General features: G+C 41.4%; 1 protein-coding gene across 2 annotated transcripts; it reads right to left on the reverse strand.

Annotated features, from left to right (window-relative positions):
• Nucleotides 1-1,205: 1,205 nt before the first annotated feature.
• LOC109780463 (probable LRR receptor-like serine/threonine-protein kinase At1g06840) lies at nucleotides 1,206-9,026 on the reverse strand. 2 transcript variants are annotated; one of them, XM_073511417.1, is made up of 20 exons: nucleotides 8,848-9,026; nucleotides 7,193-7,391; nucleotides 6,868-7,021; nucleotides 6,703-6,774; nucleotides 6,539-6,610; nucleotides 6,237-6,380; nucleotides 6,086-6,157; nucleotides 5,937-6,008; nucleotides 5,373-5,447; nucleotides 5,228-5,296; nucleotides 5,057-5,125; nucleotides 4,854-4,925; nucleotides 4,498-4,584; nucleotides 4,334-4,402; nucleotides 3,416-3,909; nucleotides 3,150-3,299; nucleotides 2,598-2,881; nucleotides 2,455-2,506; nucleotides 2,067-2,317; nucleotides 1,206-1,954 (listed from the first exon to the last, which is right to left on the reverse strand). In XM_073511417.1, exons 2-20 carry the CDS (start codon nucleotides 7,287-7,289, stop codon nucleotides 1,460-1,462), a joined length of 2,850 nt encoding a protein of 949 aa, XP_073367518.1. In that variant the 5' UTR covers nucleotides 7,290-7,391; nucleotides 8,848-9,026; the 3' UTR covers nucleotides 1,206-1,459. The 2 variants fall into 2 exon arrangements, with proteins under 2 accessions (XP_073367518.1, XP_020194935.1); XM_020339346.4 differs by lacking the exon at nucleotides 8,848-9,026 and adding an exon at nucleotides 7,867-8,659.
• Nucleotides 9,027-17,544: the final 8,518 nt, after the last annotated feature.

Genomic DNA, 17,544 nt, shown 5'->3' on the forward strand with positions numbered 1-17,544 from the left:
TTTTGAATTTTTGAATAATTATTGAAAATAGGAACATGTTTAAACATTTAAAACATATTAGAAAATCTGTTTTTTAAACATGAACATTATTTGGAACTATTCAAAATTCCACTAAAACAGAATATTTTTCGAACATGAAAAATATGCATTTTATAAATCTTGAACAATTATGCACAACCAAAGTATTTTTGGAAAAATTGGGAACATTTTTTGAATTTTTAAAAAATTGGAACGAGGGAAAATATATTTAAAGATCCGAATAGTTTTTGAAACGGGATTTATTTTGGAATTATGAATATTTTCGAAAATGTGAAAAAAAAGAAATTCTTAACATTTTACAAAATATATTGAATTTCCAAAAATAAGAACTGGGAATGCAAAAAAGGAGAAAAAGGAACCGAAAACTAAAAAAGAAATATAACACACACAAAAAAACAGTCTGGCCCAGTCTTGCTCGCATGTGTGAAGCTCCCACTATTTACATATTGTGCGGCAAATAGGGTTTTCCCAACTGCATGGGCAGAAAAATAAGTGTGTTTGTTCGCTGAAACACAGCGCGCGCGGCCCACATACGAAATTCGGAACAAACCATTTTTCCTTTTCGAGGACACAGAAAATTTGTATTATTTTGGATAGATTTTGTATTTCTTTTCCATGATAAAAGGACCAAAAAACGCATGTAACACACAACAGTTCGCATCTCAGCCAACACACTGGCAGGCACCGAAACGACATTTGCTTGTAATGCGCGAGTAAAAATCCAAAAGAAAGAAGCGTTGAAGAATTGAACTCACGACTTCAAAGACCCAACCACGTGCTGGTAGGCAGTCGAACAAATGCGTCCTTCGAACCCAAGGCCAGTGCGAATATTTAAGAACATACTGCAGTCTAAGATTTGAAAGATTTTTTATTGATTCTTTTTAAAAAATTCAATAACAGTAATAATTATGAATTGCCGAATATTCTTGGAAACGAACAATTTGGAATTCCCTAATATTTTAGAAAATGCAAAATTTTTTTTGCAAATTCATGCATTTTTTGGAAAAACATGAACAAAATTCGAAATAGGAATAAACACGCTTCATTTGTTATTCCTATTTTCACAACTTACAGGGCAATGTGAGCTTCGTCAGTTTGTTATTCCTTCCCAATGCATGCACTTGGTCGGTCAAGCCGGTCCATAAGAAGCAAATCTCACAAGGGAATAGAAACGTCAACAATCACAAATTTTAACCAAATTTCTAATAGCTCACAAATTCGTAATACTAGCTCCTGACTAGCAGCGAAAACGGAAATGGAAATTTGAACAATCACAAATTTCTAACGAAAACTTCTACCAGCAGCAGAGCACAATTCCTAAAAAGGCACAAACGACACATAATACACACATCCATACACCAGCAACCATATACTCCTATATACATATGCAGGCTCCACACAAACAAACAATTAATCTTTCTCAGCGAGGGTTGATGCTGGGCACCACGCCGCTCAGCAGGTTGCTGCCGGACACGTCCGACGTCGACATGTCGTACTGCTCGTTGCCCATCCGAGACCCGGTTGCTGTCGACGACGATGCTGGCGTGTGGGTGGGATCCATGGCCACCGACTCCGAGGGCACGCCGTCCGTGTCGGGCGTCATCTGCCAGATGGTCTCCAGCTCCCTGACCACCTCCGCCATGGACGGCCGCGCGTCCGTCTCGTCCCGGCAGCACCGCAGCCCCAGCGCGGCGAACCGCTCCACGCACTCCCCCGGCACTGACCCCATCCGCAGATCCACCACCGACAGGATCATCCCCGACTGGTTCGCCGCCACCACCTCCCTCACCAAGTTCTTTCCATGAGAAATAGGCTGCATCCCCGTCAGCAGCTCCAGGAACACCACGCCCAGGCTGTACACGTCGCTCTTGTCCGTGAGCTTGTGTGTCAGGAAATACTCCGGGTCAAGATAACCCTGCCAATTGTACACAAAACCAACTCAGTCAATCAATAATGCAGCTAGCTAGTAGATGGTGGACAACATATATATGCGAAAAAATGATGGTACAAGAGAAGAGCCTGCTCACCGGGGTGCCCTTGACGACGGTGGACACGTGGCCAGGGGCGCTCCCCTCTGTATCCGGCAGCGGAGCAAGGCGCGACAGGCCGAAATCGGCAACCTTGGCTACAAACTTGGAGTCGAGTAAAATGTTGCTGGCCTTGATGTCGCGATGGAATATCGGAGGGTCCGCTTCCGTGTGCAGATACAGGATGCCCCGTGATGATCCCAGTGCGATTCGTAGCCTCATGGGAAAACTTGGAGACTCTCTAGCTTTAGCTGTTAGTATTACGTAAGTGAACCACCGGCTAGTTAGAGCAACTTTCGACACAGGACAGGCAAAAATAGTTTGCAAGCAACCAAAAAAGAATGATAATTTTGAGGTGGCTAGCTACAGATCGAAAACAAGTCCTAACCTGAAAGATGATCACGTAGAGTACCGTTTGGCATGTACTCGTACACCAGCATCTGCAATATATACATGCATGGTTCACAGCATGAGTTTGTATTTTTGATTATTAGTTTATAGAAAAACAAAAGTTGCAGGGGGAATAAAAACCTGCTCATCCTCTTCGTCGCAATAGCCAAGCAAAGAGACGAGGTTTCGGTGATGCAGCCTGGACAGCAACTCTATCTCTGTGAAGAACTCCCTTGAACCCTGAAGAGATCCCTCTTGTGCACGTTTTATTGCTGCTACTTTTCCATCAGCCAACACCCCCCTGTATACTTTTCCATACCCTCCTTGACCAATTAGTGCCGACTCACTGAAATCATTTGTACAGTTTGATAATTCTTCGAAAGTGAAGTCTTTCACGCCATCAATTTTCATCGGAATCCTTTTCGCTGCAAAATCAGTAGAATATTGTCATCGTGTAGCCATAACTATTTCTTCACAACTGTAAAGCAGCAACTCATATTGAAAAGTCAAAAGAACAATATATTCAGTGCTGCAACTCTGTACTAACAAAATCAGAAGCAAAAGAAGTGTGTTCTAATAAATAAATAAATAAAAATGGACGACTGAAACACTATTATTACACTTTATTGAATACGAGATTGAATCATCTAACAGTTTTAGACCAAAGAAGGTAGAAATGAGGGGCTTATATACCGGTGCGTTTCTTTGAAAACTGTCTTGAACGCCTTCTCAATATGATGAGAGTAATGAGTGATGAAAGAACTGCCGCTGCAGCAAAGGCTGCGATCACAATACCAACAATGGCACCTGTACTGAGACTTTTCTTTGTACGACCCGGCAGTACTGAAAAGAAAGCATCATGGGGAAATGTTGAATAATTGCTACAGCTGCTGGATATACCAAGACAAAAGATTGCAACGAAACGAAGTATGGAGCGGAGTGGAGATAAAATAGCATACCCTTCTCATACCACCCTGGGTCGAAGTTGATAAGCTCATAGGGCCCAAATATATCCGAGTCCGCGATGAGCCACCCTGTGAACATGTATCTCAGTCTCTGCACTTCACCCGAATTAAAAAGAATGGTGTTGTTTGGGAACAGCTTCAGCGTCATCTTGAGCCTTGGGCCTTCTTCCCACATGAAAGTGGTAACTTCCAGCTGGTACGAGTTGAGAAAGAGCCCCGACGACAGGTACTCCTGAAACTGCGCTTCATAGGGAACAAAATCCCAGAATCCTGGACTCTTGAGCCGGTAATCCACGTAGAGTGGAACGCCACACGAGCATGGATTTGGTGCCTTGAGTACGCTTTCTAAAGGAAGGTCGGTTGCGCATGGCGCACAAAGCGAGCTGTTATCTATGGAGCCTCCTCCAGGATTAACTTCTGGAGTTGATTGACAATACTGAGCTATGTTCAGTTGGTTCTGGGACTGACATACGGGGTTTCCAGATAACCTGAACATGCCATGTGAAAAAAGGAAATATATATATATATATATATATATATATATATATATATATGAGAGGTACTGGAAATGGAAAGTACGTAGATGGGTCTGAAAACTCCAACACGAATGTACTCTTTTTTCAAACTGTAAGTTTGAGGAATTTCACAAGCAAAGGAAAAACTAGGTTGAATATATTCTAAGACGAAGAAACCAAGGTTGGTAGCTGCAGCATATATATATTCTTCATAGATGACACTGCTATTCAACTATAGTACCAGTCAACATAACATCAGTTTATTTATTAAACAAAGATTGTGAGACCAATTCCTGGGTGTGAACATAGAATCCTTCTAACGGACCGGTACAAGAAGGTCAAGGTTGGTTTTCCTAATTTAAAATTAACAGAGCAATTGTTCAACAGAAATGCGTACATGATGGTAACATTAGCAGGGGGTGTAAGAGGATTTGACAGATTCGTGAGGGCGTTGTTCTGGAAATCCCTGCAAAAATATTCAACAGAGGATATAAGACTATCAGTTGCAAAGCTCGAGAGTCAAAGAGTTGAAAAGAAAGGTTCAACTTGTGATGGCCTTACAATATCAGGCTTCTGTTTCCACTGAAATCGATGTTTCGCCAGACATCAGATGGGACAGAGCCATCCAAGTTATTATTGTCCAATGACCTGAATCAAGACCCCCCAAAAAGAAAAAAAGGTAAGCTGTCTGATTCGACTCATCATTCATGAACAGTCCTCCTCTTGCGGGAAGGATTAACAATGATTAGGTACTTAATGTGCAAATTAACAATGATTAGTCAACTTGTCTGTTAGACTGTTACTAACTATATGAGCAGATATACCTATATTATATATAAGGAGGCATATTGTACAGATCTATCCCCTATCAAATATTAAAGGACATAATACCATGGAGAAGGCACTGTCAGACTTACAGTCTTTGCAGATTAGGAAGGCTGGAGAAACTTGCAGGAATAGAACCGTTAAGACGATTGTGGGAAAAATCTCTGCACAAGTTGCAAAAGTGAGTGTAAACTTAAATCAGGAGTTCCCTTAACTTGGGGGGAAAAGGGATCAGATCAATAAATGATACTACTTAAGAAACAAAATGACCGTAAGGGATTTATTTGCTGTATACATTGTAGTTATGTTGCTCGCTAGTTGGCCGGATGGTATGGGACCCGTCAACTGATTCCAACTAACATCCCTGAAAGAAACACCAACACAAGAAAGAAAGAGAGATCAGAGCAAGTATAAGATTGTTCGATATAAGGTACTGTAATATGCAGTTTCAGAATTCGATGCATACAAGTAGCCAAGTTGCGGTATTCCACTAACGTCAGGAGCAGGGCCTTCCAAGCTGCAGTTCCTCAAACTCCTGATGGAGGGACCATATCAATTAGTCATGTGAGCAGAGAGCTAAAAAAAAGCAGACAGATATACGACATACTTACAATTTCAGAAGTGTGGTGATATTGCCATAAGATGGAGGAATCGAGCTTCCCGAGAAGTTGTTATTGTCTAGCTGGCTGGAATCAACGTAATTAGACGGAAGTGAATGTATATATCTTAAAAATGTGATGTGTGAAGAAACTATGAAAGTGAAATGGAAGTTACTCAAATTGCTATAGGTCTTCTGTACAGTTAGTTTTGAATTACTCATGGTATATAAATAACAGAAAAATGCCCAAAAGACTAGCAGTTATATTGGTCCAGCAGCATATCAGCTTCCAGTGGTTTACTGATGGCAGGAAATAAAGCCATAGAGGTCAGGGTAAAATCATAATTAATCCCAAACAACTAAATAACTGAGCTAATGCCAGTTAAAGCAACTTCCCAGTATTACTATTGAGCAAGTTACCATAAAGAACACTAGTCCGATTAGTAACTACAGTATTAATTTAAGCTACAGAAAAAAAATACATGAGCTTCATCCAACACCTAGAAATTTAGTTTGATTCATGATCAAAGATTGAATAATATTCGAACTACTGCATAATAGTTAGTAGGCTTCGTACATGATGAGCAGTTTCGGTAGCTGCGCTAATTCTGGAGGAAGATAGCCCGATAGGTTATTGTTATCCAGCAACCTGCAAACGAATCGTACTGTCAGTAGGGTATAAATGAAAAACAATTATTATGGTGGGTGCAGTGGCCAGGTACTTACATGTGAACAAGTGAAGGTAACCTTGACAATTCAGGTGGAATCTGACCACTCAATGAATTGTTGTTCATGTGACTGCACAGAAGTTGGAAATCCATTAGGGTAAGGATCACGATTACAAGTTAACAGAGAGGCAAAAACATATTCTACTTACAAGTGCTTGGTTTTGTTCAGGTTAGCGAATGATTTAGGTATGGGTCCGGATATATTGTTCTGATCAATCTGAATCCTATTCAGGTTAGGAAGGAAGCCAATTTCCTCTGGTAAAGAACCGGTCAGCTGGTTCCCATTTACGAGCCTGCAAACATAAGCAATGGACACATTGTTACATGAGCAAAATCAATTGTGCAATCATCTCAGAATGTCCAAGAGGAAGGATATGAAGGAAACTGATTCAGGTAGACCATGTTTTTTTGTAATCAAATCAATCAGTGGTGCAGATTTGGAGCGACTTACAATAGTTCCAGAGAAGTAATGTTGCCGACCTCCTTAGGAATGCTCCCAGTGATTTTGTTCCACATGAAATCCCTTTGAAAGGAAATTAAAAGAAGTAGTCAGTCCCCCCTTCATTAATTGTGCAATCCATGTGATAATTAGGCAGCTGAACCGACTGCACTCACATAATTTTCATACGGGAGAGCTGGCCAAGCTCAGGAGCTAAAGTCCCGGATAAATCCAACCGTAGAAGCTGTCTGTAACCACATACACACAGCAGGAGGAATATATCAATCAGCAAGTGAAACATATTTGCATCACAGGAAGGATACATATGAGAGATGACATACAGTTCTTGCACATGGAAGTATCCATCATCTTTTGCTGTTACGTTGTAACAGATAACACGGGTCCAATTTGCGACGCATGGATCTCCACGGTTCCAGCTGTTGAGAAATCCATTTGGATCACTCAAGCTGCCTCTTATAGCTCTCAAAGCGTTGACTGCAGTTGAACCAAATTAAATGTAGAGCAACTAGTTAGTTATTCTCTAGCTCTCATAATAATGCAAGGAGGATTTATAGAAATAAATGTAAACATAAGAAGAATATGTTATGTACCAAACCAAAATAAGAAGAGGTATGGTGGTGGTTAAGATGGATGGATGGATTTTACCTTCCCATGGTGCGGTGATCTGTGCGGCCGTCGGTTGCTGCACATGTGCGAAATATAATAGTGTGAAGAGAGCAGAGCAGATATAGAAGGGCAGCATGGCGCCGTTGCAGAGGAGAGGAGAAAATTCCCCCAAGTTGTTGGCAGTAATATTCAGGTTTCAGCAATGCAGGAGGCTCTCTCTGATGCCGGAGTTTATTTTCTGAAAGAAGGAAGAAGAGTTACTTGTCCAGATCCAGTAGCACAAAAATAAAAGAGATGGTCTTGTAAATGAAGTAACGGCGGTGTGGTGTGGTGTGGTGATGTTATACAGTAGCAATTAGTAGGAGTTTCTTAGTGCAAACAAAGAAACAGCATGCATACAGCTGTGAAGCAGAGCAGTAACAGTAAGCTGGAGGGATACGGTGAAGACAGCATATAGCCAGAATGGAGGCATAAACAAAGCAGAAAGGAGGCAGAAGAGAGAGATTTGGTGGAAAATTGGAAATCCTTTTGGTGATGCAAACAAGCAAGGCAGTGTAAGAAAGATAGAGAGCATGGAGGAAGGTAACATACATAGATTGATTGATGTATAGAGACAGAGCATGAAGGAGGGAAGTATGTATGTAGTGCAACTGCAAGCATAGAAAGTAATGAAGAGCAAGCTAACAAGGAAGGAAACGGACTGACTGACTCACCTGGTGTGGTCTGGTATGAAGCAACGCAGGACCGGCAAGCTGAGGAGCGGTTGATAGGGGGGGAATCAGTAGGCCGCCACTGCTGCCGAGGATGCAACAGCAGAAAGGACAAGCAAGCAAGCAAGCAAAGGGTAGAAGAAGAAGAAGAGGAGGAGGAGAGGGATGGTTGGGGATGCACCAAGAAGAAGAAGGATTGAAAAATGTGAGGAGTAAGTAAGCAACAAACACGGTGTCCAGTAGAGAGAGAATTGTCAAGTATTCTATTGCGATTGGTTGGGGAGCAGGGGATTGGATTGGATTAATGGGGAGGAAAGGGACGGCAAGCTGAACCCTTCCTTTTTTTCTCTGATGTTTCTTCCTTTGTTGAATCCAATCCAATCCAATCCAATCCAAGTGAAGACCAGTTCTTCCTTGTACTTGCTTGCTTCCTTCCTTTTGCATCAATCAATCCAAACAACCACAAAGGAAAGGAGGAAGAGTTGAGTTGGTTCCTTTTTTCCTTGCTTTGAACAAATCAATCCTTTCTTAATTTCCACGCAAAAAGTAAAAAATCTTTTCTTGCTTTGTTCTTGCGTTGGCTATTGGTGATTGAAAATGAAGTTCGGAAAGCAAGAATTGAAAAGTGAGGCAGGGCAGGAGTCTCGTGTTGTGGGCAATTGTTGACTGACTAATTAATGTTATTACTAGTAGGGTAATCGTGGTTGGTGGCCCGGCCGGCCATTTGTTCCCCTCACCACCCACCGCATACATTACATACGACTAGTACTAGTAGAGTAGAGTACATTTGGCTGGCAATTGAATCCATCCCTCCCTCCCTCCCATTATATTGATCCAATTCTGAGATGTCAACCTACCCACTGACTTGACACCTTCAATCAACAATACTAATAACAATAGGAAGGAAGGAGTCAACAATAGGGAGCAAGGAGCCGTCGATAGATAGATAGATAGATAGGGCAACAATAGGGAGGAAGGAAATACCTGAAGCTGAAGGCCAGGCCCCCCATCCCGCCGTCTCCGTCTCCGTCTCGCCGCCGCTGGCCATGAACACATCATTGCCGTTGCCGCAGCCGCCGCCGCAGTGTGTTGGTCTGGATGGGTAGGGGTGGGTGGACGGGAAAGAGGGAGGGGAAAAGGATGTATGGATGGATACTCTCACTAACACCTGGGTCCCTCCCTCCCGCACCACAATCATGTGTGTTGCTCACGTGAGTGACACAAATAACAACCATTCATTTAATTTAATTCAATGCTTCCTCCCTTCACCAAAACTATTAGTGTAGATAGATTAGAGTTTATTAGACTAGCCATAGTGGGAGTAACTTCGGCAGTAACATCGAGTCCAACTCAGCAAATTTGCTTATGTGACAATGATTTAATGAGGAGAGAGGTAGTTCTCAATGCAATATGAGTCTATAACCTAATAAATGAAGATTTGCATGTTACCACACTTATGTTACTATCCATTATGAAGGTAGTAACATAGTCTAGGGAGATGTGTATGTTACTTTCCATTGTGGCTAGTCTTAATCTACCATCACGAAGAAGAACGAGCATCCCGCTACTTTGTAATATTTTCCTTCCACGCGCTCTCATCAGTAAATAAAAAAAAGGTAATAAATGTGTGACAAGACAACGCCAAATAATTAAACCTTAATCCAACTTCACATCACATCAGCGTGATAATTAAGCACGTCGGAGAAATGGAACCATTCTATTACTACTAGTGGCTGAGGCGAGATTCAGCGCGTCGTTTTCTCGTACGATTGTCTTTTTTTTTCTATAGCAGGTTTTTGGTTTATCTTTGTCTTGGATTTTAATTGTGTTTTGATGGAGAAATGAAACCATTCAATTACTACTAGTGGCTAACGCGAGATCCGTCGCGCCGTTCTTCACTCATAGGATTGTCTTTTCTTTTTCTTTAGTTTTTTGGTTTATCTGCTTTGTCTTTGATTTTAATTATGTTATGGGGGAGAAATGGAACCATTCAATTACTACTAGTGGCTAACGCGAGATTCGCCGCGCCGTTCTTTACTTGTAGGATTGTCTTTTTTTTTCTATAGCAGGTTTTTGGTTTATCTTTGTCTTGGATTTTAATTGTGTTTTGATGGAGAAATGAAACCATTCAATTACTACTAGTGGCTAACGCGAGATTCGTCGCGCCGTTCTTCACTCATAGGATTGTCTTTTCTTTTTCTTTAGCAGGTTTTTTGGTTTATCTGCTTTGTCTTCGATTTTAATTATGTTATGGGGGAGAAATAGAACCATTCAATTACTACTAGAGGGTGAGGCGAGATTCGCCGCGCCGTTCTTTACTCGTAGGATTGTCTTTTTTTTCTACAGTAGGTTTTTGGGTTTATCTGCTTTGTCTTGGATTTTAATTATGTTTTGGTGGAGAAATGAAACCATTCAATTATTACTAGTGGCTAACGCGACATTCGCCGCGCCGTTCTTCACTCGTAGGATTGCCTTTTCTTTTTCTCTAACAGGTTTTTTGGTTTATCTGCTTTGTCTTGGATTTTAATTATGTTATGGGGGAGAAATAGAACCATTCAATTACTACTAGAGGGTGAGGCGAGATTCGCCGCGCCGTTCTTTACTCGTAGGATTGCCTTTTCTTTTTCTCTAGCAGGTTTTTGGGTTTATCTGCTTTGTCTTGGATTTTAATTATGTTTTGGTGGAGAAATGAAACCATTCAATTACTACTAGTGGCTAACGCGAGATTCGCCGCGCCGTTCTTCACTCGTAGGATTGTCTTTTCTTTTTCTTTAGCAGGTTTTTTGGTTTATCTGCTTTTTCTTGGATTTTAATTGTGTTTTGGTGCTGTTTGCTTTCTGTCCGTGTATCGTGTTGGTATGTAGCTAGAGACACTTTGTTTTTAGAGGAGAGTGGAGTTGTTCAATGCGCCACATTTCAGCCTTGGTGTTAGTCCATAGTCCTTGCGTGGGCTCCTTGTGAGCTCATAGATACATCCTCTTCGGCGCCTTAAGCGCCGCTTAGCAAACGCTGCGCCTCCGCTTGTCGGCCGGTGCAAAACAACAGGGGAGTGCTCGCTCTGTGATGCACAATTTTTTCTTGTAGCTCGGTCCATAGTTCGCCGGTCGTGGTTGACCGGTCCATTGTTGACTGTTTAAAATAAAATGTGTCTTTTTTTAACTTCAAAAAGAACATAGATTCAAAAGACGTTTGTGGATTTGAAAATTTTCATGAATTTGAAAAATAAAAATGTTCAAAAAAATTAAAAGAAGTTTAGCAAATTTTAAAATAGCTCATGAAAATTAAAAAAAATCAATAAAAATTTAATTTGAAAATAAAAGTTCACAAATTTGAGAAAAGGTTCCAGAATTTGAAAGTTAAATACTTGGAAAGTCTGTGATTTGGAAAAAGTTCACAAAAATGGAAAAGGTTTTAAAATTGAAAATATTTCATAATTGTTTCTAATATAAATTGGAAAACAGTTTAGGAAATTTGGAAAAATAATTCACAATATTTAGGAACAACAAATTTGAAAAAGTTCATGAAAATTGACAAACAGGTTAAAAAATTGAAAAGTTCATGAAATTTGAAAAATAAAATCACAAATTTAGAAAAGTCATGGAAGTGTTGCTCTGTCGTTCATATGGGCCGGCCACGAAACTCCCGCTCGTGTCCGTGCTCCGCTCGCTCGCTTAGCATTTTTTTCCGACTCGCTCTATTATTATCTTATAAAAAGTCGGCTATCTTAAAAAAAAGATCGCGAAATCAAATGATGTTCACTAGTTTTGAAGAAATCTTGAGTTTTTAAAAATGTTGCAAATAAAAAACATGAATTTTTTAAACAATGTTTGAGAAATGGAAAAATATTCATGGATTTTAAACATATTCACAACTTTATTGAACCTGTAGATTTTAAAAATGTGTGTTAGCTGCTTCCAATTGATTCTTGTGGAGATGGATTGGGATAATTCAACATCAATTATTTTTTATTTACCCCCTGCAAAAAAAAATTATTTTATTTTACAACAAATGCCTTTAGTTTCATTCTATGAAGGGCATAATTCGGGCATCAACATTAATCATGAATGATTCTGCTACCGTGCAAATACATGAAACTACTCTGGATAGAGTGAGGAGATAGATATGCTTATGGCCCTACCTATTTATTCACAAAGTCCATGTGAATTCTGAAAGGCATTCCCTGCAGGTTGTAGTAGAAACATACATATGGAGGTTACAAAATATTAGGGAGATATTTGTAATAAGTACAAATTTAGAAATATATGCATGCGTGCATAAGATATATTTGTATTCGCTTGCTTTATTTAATAGAGATATTCCACCGTGACGTGCATAACATTTTGCTGGACTCGGAGTGGTCGTTTGCACGAATGTCCTTCCACCCATTCGAATGACCATACCGGGCGTCCATCTTCTTGATGACAATTCGAATGCCACCACTACCCTGAATGTGCACTTGCTGAGGCACCACGCGGCGATCGAGTTTTGGTTGCCAAACACAATTAGTCAAAGCAAAATAGTACGTATATAGTACATGTACGTATATCATGCATGCATGTAAGCAAACACTTTAATTGATTTAATTATTAAAACTTGAATAGAATGCAATCTTATTAGGAGTGGCTTGCTTGTTCTGCTTAATTAACATTGCTCTTGCTCAACATATATACGTGGACTAATGGCACAAAGGACCCGTTGGACGAGGCATTATACATACATAGGTTGTGGCCTTAGAATTAATACAAGCATCGACAAGTTACAACAAGGGAAAAAGAAGGACGAAGCAGCGCTTAGACGACGGACATATATATGTATGAAGGAGCGCAATTGGCACCATCAAAGGGTATCACAACACCCAAGTCTTGCAAACTGCCACAACATCGCCCACATGGTCATTGGTTATCACCACTATGTAATACTGGATCAGCTAATGCAAAAGACTCCGCCACAAGGAGCGTACAGTACGATCACACATGCAAGTCATGCATGGGGCCAATGAAGAACACAAATCTTTACCACAAACTCCGCCACGGGGACAACCCAATCATTTTGCAAGGTGAGGTGCAAGTCATGCGCCATCAAACTAAGAGGGGAGATCTGCCAAGACCACATCATGGAGGAGACGAAACTCACTACAACACAAGCATGGGATGGGCCTGAGAGCTTGCACATCAACATTCGACGTCAACGGCACCACGTATGGATACGAGGAAGGTGCCACCACAAGACCCAGTTATGGTTTGAATTTGCGTCCATGCATGTGTCTAATTATTTGGTGATCATCTTTTCTTTTTTCCATAAATAAATAGTGAGTTCAATGTTGATGGACCCACATGCAAACATAACCACCACACACACAAAGTTACATGCATGGTGGCTACTAAAAACCGAGGCTGTGGAGCTTCACAACCGCCGAGTCAACATCGACACGAATGTCGCCTTCACCCAAAAAATAATATATATTGCTTTCATGAGAAACATAGGTTTGTCAGATCCAGGGTTTAATCCTTGGCTGCAGGCTTGGATACAATTAACCATCGATCATCCTAACCTTTCAACCACTGGTTGATTTTTGATTCTTTGACTCGGTGAGCATCTTGAACCCAAGGAAGAGATGATTTAAGCAAATACCATACGTACAATTGTGGATCAAAAGAGAAAGTACATGGACATCCTCACAGTTTCGCAAGCAATGTAAGCAGTTATCACCACACATGATGTATATGGAGCATGAAACTCACATCATGGAGGACATGAAACTCACTGCAACACAACCATGGGATGGGCCTGAGAGCTTGCACATCAACATTCGTCGTCAACGGCACCACGTATGGATAGGAGGAGGGGCAACGAGGTGCCACCATAAGACCCAATTATGGTTTGAATTTGCGCCCATGCATGTGTCTAATTACTTGGTGTTCATCTTTTCTTTTTTGAATAAACAGTGACTTCAATGTTGATGCACCCACATACGAAGATAACCACCACACACAAAACGGTACATGCATGGTGGCTACTAAAAACCGAGGATGTGGAGCTTCACAACCGCCGAGTCAACATCGACACGAATGTCGCCTCCACCCAAAAAAATAATATATATTGCTTTCATGAGAAACATAGGTTCGTCAGATCCAGGGTTTAATCCTTGGTTGCAGGCTTGGATACAATTAACCATCGATCATCCTAACCTTTCAACCACTAGTTGATTTTTGATTCTTTGACTCGGTGAGCACCTTGAACCCAAGGAAGAGATGATTTAAGCAAATGCCGTACGTACAATTGTGGATCAAAAGAGAAAGTACATGGACGTTGTCACAGTTCCGCAAGCAATGTAAGCAGTTATCACCACACATGATGTATATGGAGCATGAAACTCACATCATGGAGGACATGAAACTCACTGCAACACAACCATGGGATGGGCCTGAGAGCTTGCACATCAACATTCGTCGTCAACGGCACCACGTATGGATTGGAGGAGGGGCAACAAGGTGCCACCACAAGACCCAATTATGGTTTGAATTTGCGCCCATGCATGTGTCTAATTACTTGGTGTTCATCTTTTCTTTTTTGAATAAATAGTGAGTTCAATGTGGATGCACCCACATACGAAGATAACCACCACACACACAAAGTTACATGCATGGTGGCTACTAAAAACCGAGGCTGTGGAGCATCACAACCGCCGAGTCAACATCGACACGAATGTCGCCTCCACCCAAAAAATTAATATATATATTGCTTTCATGAGAAACATAGGTTTGTCAGATCCAGGGTTTAATCCTTGGCTGCAGGCTTGGATACAACTAACCATCGATCATCCTAACCTTTCAACCACTGGTTGATTTTTGATTCTTTGTCTCGGTGAGCATCTTGAACCCAAGGAAGAGATGATTTAAGCAAATGCCGTACGTACAATTGTGGATCAAAAGAGAAAGTACATGGACATCCTCACAGTTTCGCAAGCAACGTATGCAGTTATCACCACACACGATTTATATGGAGCATGAAACTCACATCATGGAGGACATGAAACTCACTGCAACACAACCATGGGATGGGCCTGAGAGCTTGCACATCAACATTCGTCGTCAACGGCACCACGTATGGATAGGAGGAGGGGCAACGAGGTGCCACCATAAGACCCAATTATGGTTTGAATTTGCGCCCATGCATGTGTCTAATTACTTGGTGTTCATCTTTTCTTTTTTGAATAAACAGTGACTTCAATGTTGATGCACCCACATACGAAGATAACCACCACACACACAACGGTACATGCATGGTGGCTACTAAAAACCGAGGATGTGGAGCTTCACAACCGCCGAGTCAACATCGACACGAATGTCGCCTCCACCCAAAAAAATAATATATATTGCTTTCATGAGAAACATAGGTTCGTCAGATCCAGGGTTTAATCCTTGGTTGCAGGCTTGGATACAATTAACCATCGATCATCCTAACCTTTCAACCACTAGTTGATTTTTGATTCTTTGACTCGGTGAGCACCTTGAACCCAAGGAAGAGATGATTTAAGCAAATGCCGTACGTACAATTGTGGATCAAAAGAGAAAGTACATGGACGTTGTCACAGTTTCGCAAGCAATGTAAGCAGTTATCACCACACATGATGTATATGGAGCATGAAACTCACATCATGGAGGACATGAAACTGACTGCAACACAACCATGGGATGGGCCTGAGAGCTTGCACATCAACATTCGTCGTCAACGGCACCACGTATGGATTGGAGGAGGGGCAACAAGGTGCCACCACAAGACCCAATTATGGTTTGAATTTGCGCCCATGCATGTGTCTAATTACTTGGTGTTCATCTTTTCTTTTTTGAATAAATAGTGAGTTCAATGTGGATGCACCCACATACGAAGATAACCACCACACACACAAAGTTACATGCATGGTGGCTACTAAAAACCGAGGCTGTGGAGCATCACAACCGCCGAGTCAACATCGACACGAATGTCGCCTCCACCCAAAAAATTAATATATATTGCTTTCATGAGAAACATAGGTTTGTCAGATCCAGGGTTTAATCCTTGGTTGCAGGCTTGGATACAACTAACCAGCGATCATCCTAACCTTTCAACCACTGGTTGATTTTTGATTCTTTGTCTCGGTGAGCATCTTGAACCCAAGGAAGAGATGATTTAAGCAAATGCCGTACGTACAATTGTGGATCAAAAGAGAAAGTACATGGACATCGTCACAGTTTCGCAAGCAACGTATGCAGTTATCACCACACACGATTTATATGGAGCATGAAACTCACATCATGGAGGACATGAAACTCACTGCAACACAACCATGGGATGGGCCTGAGAGCTTGCACATCAACATTCGTCGTCAACGGCACCACGTATGGATAGGAGGAGGGGCAACGAGGTGCCACCATAAGACCCAATTATGGTTTGAATTTGCGCCCATGCATGTGTCTAATTACTTGGTGTTCATCTTTTCTTTTTTGAATAAACAGTGACTTCAATGTTGATGCACCCACATACGAAGATAACCACCACACACACAACGGTACATGCATGGTGGCTACTAAAAACCGAGGATGTGGAGCTTCACAACCGCCGAGTCAACATCGACACGAATGTCGCCTCCACCCAAAAAAATAATATATATTGCTTTCATGAGAAACATAGGTTCGTCAGATCCAGGGTTTAATCCTTGGTTGCAGGCTTGGATACAATTAACCATCGATCATCCTAACCTTTCAACCACTAGTTGATTTTTGATTCTTTGACTCGGTGAGCACCTTGAACCCAAGGAAGAGATGATTTAAGCAAATGCCGTACGTACAATTGTGGATCAAAAGAGAAAGTACATGGACGTTGTCACAGTTTCGCAAGCAATGTAAGCAGTTATCACCACACATGATGTATATGGAGCATGAAACTCACATCATGGAGGACATGAAACTGACTGCAACACAACCATGGGATGGGCCTGAGAGCTTGCACATCAACATTCGTCGTCAACGGCACCACGTATGGATTGGAGGAGGGGCAACAAGGTGCCACCACAAGACCCAATTATGGTTTGAATTTGCGCCCATGCATGTGTCTAATTACTTGGTGTTCATCTTTTCTTTTTTGAATAAATAGTGAGTTCAATGTGGATGCACCCACATACGAAGATAACCACCACACACACAAAGTTACATGCATGGTGGCTACTAAAAACCGAGGCTGTGGAGCATCACAACCGCCGAGTCAACATCGACACGAATGTCGCCTCCACCCAAAAAATTAATATATATTGCTTTCATGAGAAACATAGGTTTGTCAGATCCAGGGTTTAATCCTTGGCTGCAGGCTTGGATACAACTAACCAGCGATCATCCTAACCTTTCAACCACTGGTTGATTTTTGATTCTTTGTCTCGGTGAGCATCTTGAACCCAAGGAAGAGATGATTTAAGAAAATGCCGTACGTACAATTGTGGATCAAAAGAGAAAGTACATGGACATCGTCACAGTTTCGCAAGCAACGTATGCAGTTATCACCACACACGATTTATATGGAGCATGAAACTCACATCATGGAGGACATGAAACTGACTGCAACACAACCATGGGATGGGCCTAAGAGCTTGCACATCAACATTCGTCGTCAACGGCACCACGTATGGATTGGAGGAGGGGCAACGAGGTG

This window comes from Aegilops tauschii, chromosome 3 (assembly GCF_002575655.3).
Source record: "Aegilops tauschii subsp. strangulata cultivar AL8/78 chromosome 3, Aet v6.0, whole genome shotgun sequence".
NCBI lineage: Eukaryota > Viridiplantae > Streptophyta > Magnoliopsida > Poales > Poaceae > Aegilops > Aegilops tauschii.

Excerpts from the sequence above, each read along its gene's own strand:
- LOC109780463 (XM_073511417.1), bottom strand. The coding sequence starts at position 7,289 with ATGCTGCCCTTCTATATCTGCTCTGCTCTCTTCACACTATTATATTTC. Across the intron at positions 6,611-6,702 it reads CTCTCCCGTATGAAAATTAT|GGATTTCATGTGGAACAAAA; the intron begins GTGAGTGCAGTC and ends TTCCTTTCAAAG. Across the intron at positions 6,009-6,085 it reads TTACCTTCACTTGTTCACAT|GTTGCTGGATAACAATAACC; the intron begins GTAAGTACCTGG and ends ATTCGTTTGCAG.